The following is a 16,754-nucleotide window of genomic DNA, read 5'->3' as shown; positions in this document are numbered from 1 at the left end:
ACACACAGGACAGACTCTAGAAAACCAATGGAAAGAAAGTAATAGACGAAGACCTTCTAGTAGACCTCTTCTGTGGAGACAGAGACTTTCCTGGGATCACTGAGTGATAGCATATACAATACTACCAACCAGGTAAGCTCAATCAAACCTTAGTATCCAGAGTCTCTCCTGAGGTTACAGCAGAGTGGCATGGTGACCTCAGTTTCTAACCTTAAGAAGTTGAGCTGAGGGGTGGGTGCCTCAGTCAGTTAAGCGGCTGACTTCAGCTCAGGTCATGATCTCACGGTTCATGGGTTCGAGCCCCACATTGGGCTCTGTGCTGACAGCCAGCTCAGAGCCTGGAGCCTGTTTCAGATTCTGTGTCTCCCTCTCTCTCTGACCCTCCCCTGCTCATCATGCTCTCTCTCTCTCTTTCTCTCTCTCTCTCAGAAATAAATAAAAAACATTAAAAGATTAAAAAAAAAAAAAAAAAGAACTTGAGCTGAGACTGCTTGATACAAGGCCTCATTCTAAATCACAGTTACTATATAGCTTGGTCCAAGGTCCCCAGGCTAACAAAGACATTTCTACCAGGCATGCATGACACTCCAAGGGTATAGAGATTACATCCCCAAACCTAAGAGCAAAGGGAAGACCTTCTTTTGGGCAAGTTTACATTCTTTACTACACTGTACCTTACGTCTAGGTGTGGTCACTGCACTAAAAAGCCCTGACATTCCTTTTTACCTTACTGAGCTTAATTGCCACATTATGATATTGTTAAAAATATAATTACATGTAGATTTTTGTAATAAATATGCTTTCAATACTCCTAGACTTTGATTAGCACAGTATTTGGGAAAAAATCCATTTATTTGATATTTGAAACCAACTCAAGAATCGCAGCTCAATCTTATTCTAGTATCACAGGTAGAGGGTCTTCTTTTTCTATATTGGTCTTCATTGCCATGTCATATTTTGCAGAATAATGCTCAGAATAACCAATCCATGATGGAGTACTTTTGTTAATATAACAATGAAAATCTGGCCTTTTGAAATACTATCAATGTGTATCAGATAATTATATTCCCCTTTCATAAGATGATTACTATACCTTAAGAAAATTACTCAGGAGCTCTTTGAGCTTCCTGAGCCTGGAAAAATAACTTTTTAAAACTAGCTGAAAACTGAATATTGCTATATCAGCCATTGGTGTTTCTAAATCATTATACTTTAGATCACCCCTTCAGCACAAAATACTGATTTGATATGTGCACATGTAACAATGGAATATCTCATCATCCTTTTCTTTAAAGCCACAGAAACTCCTATTTTATTTTTGGTTCAGTTACATATCATAATGTCCTGTGCTGTATAAAATGGTTGATTTCAGAGTACAGACATGTAAAATCTTGACACAAAAAATAAATGTTATGTTGGAAACATGACTATACTTTATATATGAGAAATTCTGATATAATATTTTGAAAAGAACCTTAGCAATATTAAAATTAGTAAACATAAATCATTTCTTCTAATGTTGAACACTTCTTTTATAAAAGCAATGACATATTTTTTATCTTGAAAAGAAAAACATTAATACAAGCACCTTTGGATTAATACAAGCACCGAAAACTGTTATCCAAACAAAAATATTTTATCTAAAAATTAATGCCAGAATTTTTAAATTAGGGTATAATTTAATATCAGTAGCTAGAAAATATATTTCATCTAAAAATTAATGTCAGAATTTTTAATAAGGGTATAATAGTATAAGTAGCTAACAGTGCTTGCTTTGGTAGCATATATACTAAAATCAGAACAATACAGAGAAAATTAGCACAGCCCCTACACAAGGATGACACACAAATTTGTAATATAAAACTCTTGAGATTATAAAACATATGTAATTATTTAGCATTATTTTTCAGTCTTAAAATCTTAGAAGAGATTTTTGCTAACAGATGCAACTGCACTAAATTTTAAAATAAAGAAAACATAATAGGAGGCAATTAAACATACTTTATCCATAAATAGCAGTATATAATAATTACCATGAGAATTATAGACAGTAAATTTACATACACATTTTTTCAAAAACTGAAGATATGTATATCTTGAAGATATAGCTACATATATGTTTAAAGAAATATCTACATAAAATTAATGTATACATTACTATTAAAATGTTTTAAAACAAGCCATTAATACATCCTATAAATACTTTTACCTTCTGCCTAGCTACATATTCTCATTCCCTATTATATTAATGAAATTCTGAACATTAAGCAAAATGCTAACTCTCAGGGTGAGATTTTAGATTATTAGTTGTTCTTAAGGATTTCCTGCCCTCCAGTGGTATCTGCCTTAATATTTTCACTGCATCTTTCAACATTACAAAGAGAAGACACATTGCTTCTACATTTACATTCTGAAATTAAATCACACTGTATGGCAACATCTAATTTTTCTTCTATTATAGGTTCACTGTTTGTTTGTACCCATGCATCACATCTTGCAACCTGCAGAATGCAGTTATTATTGGTTTTATTCTGCGAATTGTGTGCTGAATTACACTGAGACTCTGGAAATTGATCTGTATTATTTTTCATTGAGAGGTGGTGAAGCTTCTCATTTTGTTCATAAATTTTGGCACTGTTTTTAATAATCCTATCATATGATAGTCTTGGCATCCTTTCTAGATAAAAATTGCTAGTTGTGTCTTTGATTCTGATGGATCTCCTACTTGATTCTTCAACATGCTGCAATATTTGATCTTCATCTTCAGATGGCTAAAAGAAATTTAGTAATTTTGCTGTAAATTTGTGCTTAAATTTACAAAAATCATTCAATCACTTCAAAGCATTCTAAAATTCACACTATAGAAAATTTAAAATATGTTATTGGTAGTTGCAATTCAAAGTTGGTATATCAACAAATAGTCTTCAAACAATAATACTGCTTCCAGAGATTTCTCCAAAAATTAAAACTAGAACTACCATAGGATTCAGTAGTTGTACTACTGGGCATCTAACCAAACAATATAAAAACACTAATTCAGAAAGATATGTGCACCCCTGTTTACTGCAGCACTACTTACAATAGCCAAATTATGGAAGCAGCCCAAGTGTCCATCAAAAGATGAACAGATAAAGAAGATGTGGTGTACACACACACACACACACACACACAAATATTATTCCACCTTGAAAAAGAACAAAACCTTGCTATTTGCAACAACATGGAGGGACCTAGAGACTATAGAGCTAAGTGAAATAAAGCAACCAGAGAAAGTCAAATGCTGTATGATTTCACTCACATGTGGAATTTAAGAAACAAAACAAATGAACAAAGAAAAAGGAGACAAACCAAAAAAACAGAGTCTTAACTATAAAGATCTGATGGTTATTAGAGGGGAGGTGGGTGGAGGGAATGGGTGAAATAGATGAAGGAGATTAAGAGCACATTTGTCATGGTGAGCACTTAGTACTGTAGAGAACTGTTGAATCACTATTATATACCTGAAACTAATATAACACTACACATTAATTATACTAGTATTAAAAGTTGAAAAAAAATAATAGCGTACTGCTTCCCAGGAGGTTATGGACTTTTAAATTAGCAAGAACAATAATAATAATCCTTGTATTAAAAAATGCAAAAGAGCTAAGAAGGAAAAAGGGAATTTTGTCTGTTCTCAGTCCTCATAATAATAGGCTACATCATCCCCCTACCATTTCACACAAAATAATTGATGAATAAGCAATTCACTCTTTTTTTTAATGCTTTTTTAAATTTATTTCTAGGAGAGAGAGAGACAGCGTGAGCAGGGGAGGGTCAGAGAGGGAGGGAGTCACAGACTCTGAAACAGGCTCCAGGCTCTGAGCTGGCAGTCAGCACAGAGCCCGACGCGGGGCTGGAACCCATGAACCGCGAGATCATGACCTAAGCGAAAGTTGGACGCTCAACCGACTAAGCCACCCAGGCGCCCCATAAGCAATTCACTCTTGATTTATTAAGTTAAAAAATATCTATGTTGTATTGTTTATGGCCCCAGTCTCATGAAAAGTATAATTTAAGGAGAGTATCAGCTGATGGAAAATCAAAAACACAAAACAGAAGTTAAATAAGTACCTGAACTATTATCTAAAAAAGTCAAATTTTAAAAACTTTTAACAGGTTTAGATTTCAATTTGCTAGTTTGAATGTTTCAACTTCGTGAAAAATTTATCTTTTCTTTGACAATGTGTCGCAAGCAGGGGAGGGGCAGAGAGAGAGAGGGAGGCAGAGGATCTGAAGCAGGCTCTGTGCTGACATCATAGAGCGCAATGCAGGGTTCAAATCATGAACCATGAGATCATGACCTGAGCTGAGGTCAGATGTTCAACCATCTGAGCCACCCAAGTGCCCACTGTTTTTGGTTTTGGTTTTGTTTTTAGAAAAATTTATCTTTTAGTTACTGAACCAACAAAAATACTTTTTATTAAAAATCCAATATAAAAGTACTAATTATTCCAGCTTAAAAACAAAAAAGCAGAGTTAACACAGAAACCCTGAAATGAGGTAGAGACCACAGCAGATAGGCACTAAAATAGAAAAAACAAGCCCAAGAAATAACACTGACACTGGCTGGGCACAAATAGAGAAAACGAGCTCAATACATTTATTCAAGAAAATAAATATTCATTTAGCAGCTGCAGTGTGAGTGAAGTAGACATGGTTGCTGCCCTCTTAAAGCATACATTCTCATGTGTGGAAATAATACTAATCAAATAATCATATATATGTACATATAACTATGAATCGAGAAAAGCATTATGAAGAACAAGTATGAAGCACTTTGAAAGCCTAACTGAGGGGCTAATTTAGATTAAGGAGCCAACAAGAGGCTTTCAGAAGAAGTAACATATTTGAACTGAGACTTACAAGATGAATAAGAGTAAGACAAAATCAGTACATGTGAAGTGTGGTATAAAAGTGAGAATATGAGAAGTTGGAGATGGAGCCAGAGGCCAGCTTACACCGTGGCCACTCTAAGTAGTTTAAATTCTGAAGTAAAATATAAGTCCACTGAAGAGTTAAACACATAAATAACAATTCGATTTAGGTTTTCAAAAGATCATGACGACTGCTAATGGAAGAAGGCGAGACAAGAGTGTAAGTAGAGAGAACTCGCAGGAGACTACCCCCATAGTGCAAGAACAATATATTGATATTTACTGGTACCTTAGACTAGCATACTGAAAGCAAAAGTTGAGAGAAATAGGTAAATATGCAATTTACTTTGAACATAGAACTGACTGAAGTGACGGAATCAATGTGGTTAAAAAAAACAAAACTGATGAGTCAGAAAGAAATGGCAAAGGTAACTAAGTTTCTGACATCAGCAACTGAGTACAGAAAAAGTATCTACTAATATGGGAATTATCAAAAAAACTGATCTGGGGCAAAGACCTGGGGGTATTCAGTTTAAGAGAAAGAGAATAAAAGGAGGGTGCCTGGGTGGCTCAGTTGTTTGAACATCTGACTCTCGATTTCAGCTCAGGTCATGATCCCAGGGTTGTGGGACTGAGCCTCACATCAGGCTCCACACCTCTCTCAACCTCCCCTCCCCTCCCCTCCCCTCCCCTCCCCCCTCCCTCCCTCTCTCTCAAATAAAAATCAATCTTTTAAAAAGAAAGGATTTTTGTGAAATATCCAAGAAGCTATATCAAAACAGGAAAATGGACATCTAAATAAGGATCTGGGCTAACATGACAAAGATGAAAACTATCATGAGCCACATATTATATGTTGATGGAATATAGAGCATCATCTAGAGTTTAGAAAATAGGTTAAGAGAATAAAAGTGTCCTGTAGCAAACCTTAAACATAACATTTAGGGGCGCCTGGGTGGCTCAGTCAGTTAAGCGTCCGACTTCAACTCAGGTCATGATCTCACGGTTCGTGGGTTTGAGCTCCACGTCGGGCTCTGTGCTGACAGCTCAGAGCCTGGAGCTGCTTTGGATTCTGTGTCTCGCTCTCTCTCTGCTCTTCCTCCGCTCATGCTCTGTCTCTGTCTCTCAAAAATGAATAAACGTTAAGAATTTAAAAAAAAAAAAACACATAACATTTATATAGGGAGAAGGGTGGAAAAGAAGTCAGCAAAGGCATAAAGTAGAATTCAGAGAGGTTGGAAGGAAACCAAGACATTGTGTTATCACAAAAGCTAAGAGAAGAAAATTTTTCAAAAAAAAAATTTCTACTAATAATTAGTTCCCATAAAATGAAAACTGAAAAGTGCCCAATAAATTTGGCAAGATAGAGGTCATTGGTGCCCAACCATAGAAAAGAGTAGTATGGACAGTAAGCCAGAGAGAAAACAAAAAACAAAAACAAAAACAAACAAAAACCCAGGAGATGAAATGAACATATGAACATGGAAGAATGAGTGAAGTAGAACTCCATTTAACCTGTAATTTGTGAGAAATGCAGCATTCCCACTAAGGACATAACATGAGGACATAACACTCCAATTATTCAGATTACATTCTTCAACATTTTATAGTTTTCTTCATCTAAGCCTTTGGACTTTTTCTATGTATTCTTAGTTGTTTTAGGTTTTCAATTATTGTGAGTGGGTTCTTTTAAAATGTATTAAAATTTTTTTTAATGTTTTTTTGGGGGGGTGGGGGGTGGGAGGAGCAAAGAGAGAGGGAGACACAGAATCTGAAGCAGAGTCCAGAATCTGAACTGTCAGCACAGAGCCTGACATGGGGCTCGAACTCACAGACCACGCACAAGACCATGATCTGATCCAAAGTCAGATGCTCAACTGACTGAGCCACCCAGGTGTCCCTCCTTTAAAAAGCATTTTAAAAGAAATCTAACTTTATCATACACACACACACACACACACACATATCTTGGTAGGAGTGGCTTTTATAAATAACATTGAACACATCATTTTTATAAATGTGAATGAATGGTGTTCACCTATAGTTCAATTTTACATTTCTGTTTATATTTTTCTTACATATGAAATATTTTTAAATTGTTTAAATTTATTTTCACTATTTATTGACAATTATTGTTTTAGAATGTAAAGGTAACCTATGAGAAATACAAGTAATTCTCAATTAGTAGAGCATAAATTAATAAGCAAAAAAAAAAAAGTAACTTACCATCTCTGAACTAGAACTGAAGCAACTATCTGTTGGCCTTGGAGAACAACTGGTAGACTGACTACTCTGTGAAGAATCAAGATCTGAAAACAAAGATTTAATTAATGAGGAATGGTATTTATTAATGCTCTACAAAATATATACACAGACAAAACTATTCACTGGTAAAATAAATTTAGCTAACATTCTATAGTGTGTGTGAAAACCAGTTAAAATTCTGTATACTTGAGCAGCTTGGATTTCTGACAGGGTATTATGGGTTTATTCTACATTTAAAATATTTGTATCTATAAGTAAGAGTATATAGCATAAGGTAAGGAAGGAAAATAAAGAAAATTGGATTGACTTTTTCCCAATATATGAACCTTTTACTATAAACAAATAATTTAAAGTGTCAATTGCAAGAAGGAGGAATAAGTCAAGTTTATTAAGTCCCAAGATGCTAGATATATGCTAATCCAGTAAATGGAGATTATACAATCAAAACTGTAAGAAAAAAATCAATTCAAAGCATCCAGTATGATATTCCTTCATTATCTGCTTCATGCGTTCTCTTATGATTGCAAGTAAAGTTTAAAAATGCACGTAAGAAGAAGGTCATGACTCCCTACAATGCATAAATACTATGGATCAACGGTAGCTGCAACCAGTCCCATCCTTTTGTCTATGAAACTGGGTTTTCCTCAAGAAAAGCCCAAGGCAAGGCGCCAGGGTGGCTCAGTTGGTTATGCATCCAACTCTTGGTTTCAGCTCAGGTCATGATCTCACGGTTTGTGAGTTCGAGCCTCATGTTGGACTCTGTGCTAACCCCTAGCCAGAGTTTTCAAAAAGAAAAGAGGACTGAAGTACATAAAATCAGGAATGAAAATGGATTTATCACAAATGATCCCTCAGAAATACAAGCAATTATCAGAGAATACTATGAAAAATTATATGCCAACAAACTGAACAACCTGGAAGAAATGGACAAATTCCTAGAGACCCACACACTACCAAAACTCAAATGGGGAGAAATAGAAAATTTGAACAGACCCAAAAACTTGTGAAGAAATTGAATCAGGTATCAAAAACCTCCCAACTAAGTCCTGGACCAGATGGCTTCCCTGGGGAATTCTACCAGACATTTAAAGCAGAGTTAATACCTATCCTTCTCAAGCTGTTCCAAAAAATAGAAATTGAAGGAAAACTTATGGACTAATTCTATGAAACCAGCATTACCTTGATTCCCAAACCAGACAGAGACCCCACAAAAAAAGAGAACTATAGGCCAATGCTCCTGATGAACATGGATGCAAAGATTCTCCACAAGACACTAGCAAATAAAATTCAACAACATATAAAAATTCATTCCTGGGGTGCAGGGCTGGTTCAATATTTGCAAATCAATGAGATACACCACAATAATAAAAAAGGATAAGAACCATATGATCCTGTTAACAGATGCAGAAAAAGCATTTGACAAAATACAACATCCTTTCTTAATAAAAACCCTCAAGAAAGTTGGGATAGAAGGAACATAGTTAAACATCATAAAAGCCATATTTGAAAAGCCTACAACTAACATCATCCTCAATGGGGAAAAATTGAGAGCTTTCCCCCTGAGGTCAGGAAAATGACAAGGATGTCCACTCTCACCACTGTTGTTTAACATAGTGCTGGAAGTCCTAGGATCTGCAATCAGACAACAAAATGAAATAAAAGGCATCAAAATTGGCAAAGAAGTAGTCAAATTTTTGCTTTTCAAAGAGTCAAGATACTCTACAGGGAAAACCTGAAAGACTCCATTAAAATCTTCTAGAACTGATACATGGATTCAGCAATGCCACAGAGTACAAAATCGATGTACAGAAATAGGTTGCATTTTTATACACCAATAGTGAAGCAACAGAAAGAGATAAGGAAATTGATCCCATTTATGACTGCATTAAGGACCATAAAATACCTAGGAATAAATCTAACCAAAGATTTTTAAAAGACCTGTGTGCTAAAAACTATAGAAAGCTTATGAAGGAAATTGAAGAAGACACAAAGAAATGGAAAAACATTCCATGCTCATGGATTGGCAGAATAAATAATGTTAAAATATCAATACCACCCAAAGTAATCAATACATTCAATGCAATCCCAATCAAAATTACACCAGCATTCTTCTCAAAGAGAGAACAAACAACTCTACAATTTGTATGAAACCAAAAAAGACCCCGAATAGCCAAAGTAACATTGAAGAAGAAAACCAAAACGGGAGGCATCACTAGCCCAGACTTTAACCTCTCCTACAGAACTGTAATCATCAAGACAGTATGGTATTGGCACAAAAACAGACACATACACCAATGGAAAAGAACAGAGAACTCAGAATTGGACCCACAACTGTATGGCCAACTAATCTTTGACAAAGCAGGAAAGAGTATCCAATGGAAAAAAGACAGCCTCTAACAGATGGTACTGAGAGAACTGGAAAGCAACATGCAGAAGAATGAAACTAGATCACTTTCTCATACCATACACAAAAATAAACTCAAAATGGATAAAGGACCTGAATGTGAGACAGGAAACCATCAAAACCCTAGAGAAGAAAGCAGGAAACAATCTCTTTGAGCTCAGCCACAGCAATTTCTTCCTCAACACATCTCCAAAGGCAAAGGAATTAAAAGCAAAAGTGAACTACTGGCTTTTCAAGATAGAAAGCTTCTGCACAGCAAAGGAAATAATCAACGAAACTAAAAGGTTGCAACCAATAGACTGGGAGAAGATATTTGCAAATGACACATGAGATAAAGGGTTAGTATCTAAGATCTATAAAGAACTTACCACACTCAACACCTAAAAAACAAATAATCCAGTGAAGAAATGGGCAGAAGACATGAATAGACACTTTTCCAAAGAAGACATCCAGATGGCCAATAGATATGTGAAAAGATGCTCAATGTGACTCATCATCAGGGAAATACAAATCAAAGCCAAATGAGATATCACCTCACACTGGTCAGAGTGGCTAAAATGAACAACTCAGGAAACTATAGATACTGGCGAGGATGCGAGAGAAAGGGGCACCCTCCTACACTGTTGGTGGGAATGTAAACTGGTGCAGCCCCTCTGGAAAACAATGTGGAGGTTCCTCAAAAAATTAAAAATAGAACTATCCTATGACCCAACAATAGCACTACGAGGAATTCACCCAAGGGATACAAGAGTGCTGATGCATAGGGGCACATGTACCCCAATGCGTATAGCAGCACTTTCAACAATAGCCAAAATATGGAAAGAGCCTAACTGTCCACCAACTGATGAATGGATAATGAAGATGTGGTTTATATATACAATGACATATTACTTGGCAATGAGAAAGAATGAAATCGTGCCATTTGTAGCAAAGTGGATGGAATTGGAAGGTATTACGCTGAGTGAAATAAGTCAGTCAGAGAACAGATATCATATGTTTTCATTCATTTGTGGATCCTGAGAAACTTAACAGAAGACCACGGGGGAAGGGAAGGGGAAAAAAATAGTTACATACAGAGAGGGAGGGAGGCAAACTACAAGAGACTCTTAAATACAAAGAACAAACTGAGGGTGGATGGGCAGGTGGGGGGGAGGGAGAAAGGAAAAAATGGGTGATGGGCATTGAGGAGGGCACCTGTTGGGATGAGCACTGGGTGTTGTATGCAAGCCAATTTGACAATAAATTATATTTTAAAAAGGCAGTATCACAAATACCTACGAAAAAGATGCATTAAAAAAGCCTGAATAGATACATATCTCACATCTTTTTTAAAATTTTTTCAATGTTTATTTTTAAGAGAGACAGAGAGTGAGCAGGGAAGGGACAGAGACAGAGAGGAGGAGACACAAAACTTGAAGCAGGCTCTGGGCTCCATGCTGTAAGTAGAGAACCTGATGTGGGGCTTGAGCCCATGAACTGTGAGATCATGGCCTGAGCCGAAGTCATATGATTAACCAACTGAGCCCCCTGGGAACCCTTATATATCTCACATCTTAAATCAGGGTAAACTCCAAACGAATTAAAAATCTAAATGTCAAAATGTAAAATCATGCTAATACTAGAAGAAAATATAAGTGAATTCATTTATAATTTGGGAGTGTAGAGAATCTTTCTAATTAAATCCAAAAGTATAAACAAAGAGACTGATAAACTATATAAAAAAATGTTAACCCCCCTGCAAAAGCAGAAAACACCGTATGTAAAAACAAAATAAATTTAAAAACCAATAATAAGGAGAAGAAAATATTTGTGATATATCAACATTTGAAATCTCTTTAATATGTAAAGAGCTCTTCTTAACTGTAAGGAAAAAAATGCCCAAAACTCAGACATGAATGGAGAGAGTTCACAGAAAAGGAAATGCAAAGAGCCATCTTTTAAAAGATGCTCAATTTCGCTCACAGAAAGAAGTGCAAACTCAAATATACATCCATCTTTTTATCTAACATTGTAAGATTCTCGATGAGCATGGCGGAGGACACTTGGTGGCATGAGCACTGGGTGTTATACGTAAACCAACTTCACAATAAACTATTTAAGAAAAAAAAAAGATTCTCAAATAAAATTCCGTTTGACCACAACTCCTGCTGGTGAGGCTGTGGAATAAAAGGCACATTTCTGTAGGATTGCCAAATGGTCCACCAGGCAATTTGGTAATATATATCAAAATTCAAAACAAAACAAAACCTCGAGAGAAAGAGCACAAACATGAGAAGAGTAGTGCAAAGGGGTAAGCGTAAGAAAAACACTTCCCCAAAACTACTAACTGGGAAAACGAGTGGAGCTGATTATCCTGAGTTTTTACAAACGGCAGAGCTCAAAGACTGGAGTTTCAGAAGTGCGCACCATGGCCACAGTGGAGCCCAGCGGGAGAAGCAGTACTACTGTGGAGAAGGGCAGAGGCTCGGGGCCCAATGGCACAATCGGAGGATTACTTGGAGGTACTGGGAGAGAGGGTTCGCCTTCTTAGAGTGTATCCAGGAAAGGTGGCTTTGCCTCAAGGGACAAAGGAGCCAGAAGGGGCCACTGCGCTGCCCCGCTCCTCAGCATCCAATTAGAGACATCTGCTGAAGGCAGCTAATAGGGATGACAGCGTTAGGCTGCCCTTCACTCTAAACTCCAAACTCCTGATCACTGGTGCCACTTTCCTTCCGGGACAAACCAGCATCAGCCACAGCATGGCGAGACCCTCCCTCAGAGGACAAGTGCAGGTCCTCACCATGCCAGGTCCCTAAGTTTGGAGCTCTGAAACTTAGCCAGCATGTCTGAGATAAAACACAGGCGCACTGTGCTGCTAGGCAGGTAGATGGCCTGGACATGGACAGGGTGAAGGCAGGGACCTGAGGAACGCCTGGGACACATGAGAGGAGATTGTTGGCTCTTCTGTGAGAGCTTTTAGAGAGTACTGGGCATAAACTCCCTTCCCCAGAGATGAAGGAGAGGGCTGGTGCCATTTTTACACCGTCCATCAAAACAAACTGACTTCAGTGAGTACACAGCACACATGGTGGAGGCCTGAGCCGCTTATACCAAGCCCCATCACCCTGCAGTCTGCAGATGCTTCTTTACTAGGGTAGGGAAAGTGTACCTGAGAATCAGAGGAACAGGCCTCTAACCCAGAAGACCAGCACAAACCACCCCTGTGTGCACAAAGTCTACTGACCACAGACTGCTGCAAAGTTCCAGCCTAGTGGAAATAAGATCAGGCCTCTTTTTTTTTTTTTTTTTTTTTTTTTTAATGTTTATTTTTGAGAGACAGAGAGAGTGTGTGAGTGGGGAAGGGGCAGAGAGAGGGAGACACAGAATTTGAAGCAGGCTTCAGGCTCTGAGCTGTCAGCACAGCTGATGCTGAGGTGGGGCTCAAACCCAAGAACCACGAGATCATGACCTGAGCCAACATCAGACACTTAGCCAACTAAGCCATTCAGGTACCCTAGGATCAGGCCTCTTTTAATAAGCATACCAGAGTATACCTAGTTAAAACTTGCCACACTCTGGCCAAGGTCTAAACACTCCCCACTGCAGGCAAGAAGAAACTCTGAAGAGTACTGAGCTAAGAGAAAGAGCAGCCAAAACACAGCAGCCGAGTGCGCACAACGTACATCAGAGACACTTCCTGAAGCATCAAGTCTTAGAGAGTATACTATCTCTTCTTAATAAAGCCATTACTCTCAGGAGCAAGAAACATAACAGGCTTTCGTAACACAGAGAAAAAGAAAGAGATCTAGACAAAATGTCAAGACTGAGAACAAAAGAAAGAACAAGAAAAAGTCATGGCTAGGCATCTAATCAAAATAGATACAAGTAATATCCTTGATCCAGAATTTAAAGCAACAATCATAAAGACACTAGCTGGGCTTGATAAGAGCATAGAAGACACCAGAGAGCTCCTTAACACAGAGATAAAAGACCTAAAAACTAGCCAGGCTGAAATTTAAAATGCTATTACCCAGGTACAAAACCAACTATATGTAATGACTAAAATGATGGAAGAAGTAGAGGAATGAATAAGTGATAGAGAAGATAAAATATTGAAAAATAATGAAGCTGAAGAGTGAAAGAAAAATATTAGACCATGAATATAGACTCAGAGAACTCAGCAACCATCTATTGGTATCATAGATCTTAGAAGAAGAGAAGGAAAAAGGGCAGAAGGTTTATGCGAGCAAATTATAACAGAAAACTTCTATATTCTGGGAAAGGAAACAAATATCCAAATTCAGGAAGCACAGAGATCTCCCATCAAGATCAACAAAAGCAGGTCAACACCAAAACATATTGTGGTAAAATCTGCAAAATACAGAGATAAAGAAAAATCCTAAAAGCAGCAAGGGAAAAGAAATCCCTAACTTAACAAGGGAAAACAAGTAAGATTAGCAGCAGATCTGTCCACAGTAACATCGTAGGCAAGAAGGTAATGACATGATATATTCAATGTGCTGAATGGGTAAAATATGCAGCCAAGAATACTTTATTCAGTAAGGTAGTCATTCAGGGTAGGAGAGAGAGAGTTTCCCAGGCAAACAGAAAGTAAAGGAGTTCATGACTAATAAACCAGCCCTGCAAGAAATATTATAGGGGACTCCTTGAGTGGAAAAGAAAGACCAAAAGCAACAAAGACTAGAAGAAAACAGAAAGTCTCCAGAAAAACCAACTTTATAGGTAATACAATGGCACTAAATTCGTATCTACCAGTAATCACCCTGAATATAAATGGGCAAAATGTTCCAATCAAAAGACACAGGGTGTCAAATGGGTAAAAAACATAAGACCTATCTATAAGCTGCCTATAAGAGACTCATTTTAGACCTACAGACACCTGCAGATTGAAAGTGAGGGGATGGAGAACCATATATTATGCTAATGGACATCAAAAGAAAGCAAGAGTAGCCATACTTACATCAGACAAACTAGATTTTAAACCAGACTGTAAGAAGAGATGAAAAAGGGCACTATATCATAATAAAGGGGTCTAACAAGAGGATCTAAGAATTGTGAATATTTATGCCCCCAACTTGAAAGAACCCAAATATATAAAACAATAACAAACATAAAGAAACTCATTGATAATATACAATAATAGTGGGGAGGGAGGCCTTTAACATCCCACTTACAGCAACTGACAGATCATCTAAGCAGAAGATCAAAAGAAAACAATGGCTTTCAATGACACACTGGACCAGATGGACCTAAGAGATATAATCAGAACATTTTATCCTAAAGCACCAAAATACATATTGTTCTTATGTGCATATGGTGCATTCTCCAAAATAGGTAAAATACTGGGTCACAAATCAGGCCTTGATGAGTACAAAAAGATTGAGAACATACCACACATAGTTTCCAACCACAGTATTATGAAACTTGAAGTCAAACACAAGGAAAAATTTGGACAACATATGGAGGTTAAAGACCATCTACTATAAAATGAATGGGTTTACGAAGTAATTAAAGAAATTTTTTAAAAATACATAGATATAAGCGAAAATGAAAACACGATGGTCCATAACCTTTGGGATGCAGCAAAAGTGGTCATAAGAGGAAAGTATATAGCAATAAAAGCCTGTATCAAGAAGCAAAAATAGGAGTGCCTGGGTGGTTCAGTTGGTTAAGAGGCCGACTTCAGCTCAGGTCATGATCTCACAGTTCGTGAGTTCAAGCCCCATGTCAGGCTCTGTGTTGACAGCGCAGAGCCTGGAGCCTGCTTCAGATTCTGTGTCTCCCCCTCTCTGTCCTTCCCTTGCTCAGACTGTGTCTCTCTGTCTCTCAAAAAATGAATAAATGTTAAAAAATTTTTTTTAAAGCAACAGTAATCTCAGATACACAACCTAATCTTATACCTAAGGAAGCTAGAAACATAGCAAATGAAGCCTAAAGCCAGCAGCAGTGGGGAAATAATAAAGATTAGAACAGAAATACATGATGTAGAAACAACAAAAATAAGCAAAACTAATAGAACAGATCAGTAAAACTAGGAGCTGGTTCTTTGGAATATTTAATAAAATTTATAAACCACTAGCTAGATTTCTTAAAAAGAAAGAAAAGAGAAAGGACCCCAATCCTTAAAATCATAAATCATGAATAAGAGGAGAGAGATCACCACCAAGGCAACAGAAATCTGAACAATTATAAGAAAATATTATGAAAGATTATATGCCAACAAACTGGGTAATCTGGAAGAAATGCATAAATACTCAGAAATATATAAACTACCATAACTGAATAAGGAAGAAAAAGAAAATTTGAACAGACTCATAGTCAGCAAAGAAATTGAATCAGTAATGAAAAAACTCCCAACAAACAAAAATCCAGGGCTAGATAGCTTCCCAGAGGAATTCAACCAAACATGTAAAGAAGAGGAAATATCCATTCTTTTCAAACTGTTCCAAAAAACAGAAATGAAAGGAAAACTTCCAAACTCATTTGATGAAGTCAGCAGTACCTTGATTCCAAAACCAGAAATTTACCCCAATAAAAAGGAGAATTACAGGAATATTGATTCCTGAAGAACATGGATGCAAAAATTCTCAAGATACTAGCAAATCAAATCCAAAAGTAAATTAAAAGGATTATTCACCATGAGTCGGATTTATTCCTGGGGTGCAAGGGTAGTTCAATATTGACAATTAAATAACATGATATACCACATTAATAAAAGAAAGTATAAGAACTACACAATCCTTTAAATAGATGTAGAAGTATATGACAAAGAACGGCATCCATGCTTAATAAAAACCCTCAACAAAGTATGGATAGAGGAAAAACGTTCAACATCATAAAGACCGTATATGAAAGACTCACAGCTAATATCATCTTCAATGGGGAAAAACTGCAAGCTTTTACTCTACAGTCAAGAACAAGACAGGGATATCCACTCTCACAACTGTTGTTTAACATATACTGGAGTCCTATTCTAAGCAATCAGAAAATAAAAAGAAATAAAAGGCAGCTAAATCGTCAAGGAAGAAGTCAAATTTTCACTATTTGCAGAAGGCATGATATTCTCTGTAGAATACCCAAAAGACTTCCCTCAAAATTGCTAGAACTGATATACGAATTCAGTAAAGTTGAAAGATACAAAATAAGCATACAGAAATCGGTTGCATTTC

The 16,754-nt window shown here is 36.9% G+C and overlaps 1 protein-coding gene and 1 non-coding gene across 3 annotated transcripts in view; one reads left to right on the top strand and one right to left on the bottom strand.

Moving 5' to 3' along the window:
• Positions 1 to 920: 920 nt before the first annotated feature.
• The window catches only part of CUNH12orf40 (chromosome unknown C12orf40 homolog), a 99,328-nt gene continuing 83,494 nt past the window's right edge, over positions 921 to 16,754 (bottom strand). Inside the window, exons 12-13 of one of the 2 annotated variants that reach the window (XM_039217651.1) lie at positions 7,143 to 7,225; positions 921 to 2,771 (exon numbers count right to left, since the gene is read on the bottom strand). In XM_039217651.1, coding sequence (XP_039073582.1) covers positions 2,304 to 2,771; positions 7,143 to 7,225 — 551 coding nt within the window. In that variant the 3' untranslated portion in view covers positions 921 to 2,303. The remainder of the gene's footprint in view (positions 2,772 to 7,142; positions 7,226 to 16,754) is intronic. The other variant, XM_039217652.1, reaches the window with a different exon arrangement.
• LOC120220534 lies at positions 1,766 to 1,868 on the top strand. Its single transcript, XR_005525603.1, has one exon. It is a non-coding gene; the product is annotated as a U6 spliceosomal RNA (small nuclear RNA).

This window comes from Hyaena hyaena, unplaced genomic scaffold, assembly GCF_003009895.1.
Source record: "Hyaena hyaena isolate Hyena2069 unplaced genomic scaffold, ASM300989v1 scaffold_704, whole genome shotgun sequence".
Taxonomy (NCBI): Eukaryota; Metazoa; Chordata; class Mammalia; order Carnivora; family Hyaenidae; genus Hyaena; species Hyaena hyaena.
Note: the sequence above shows the minus strand (reverse complement) of the source record. Positions and strands in the feature narration are given on the sequence as shown.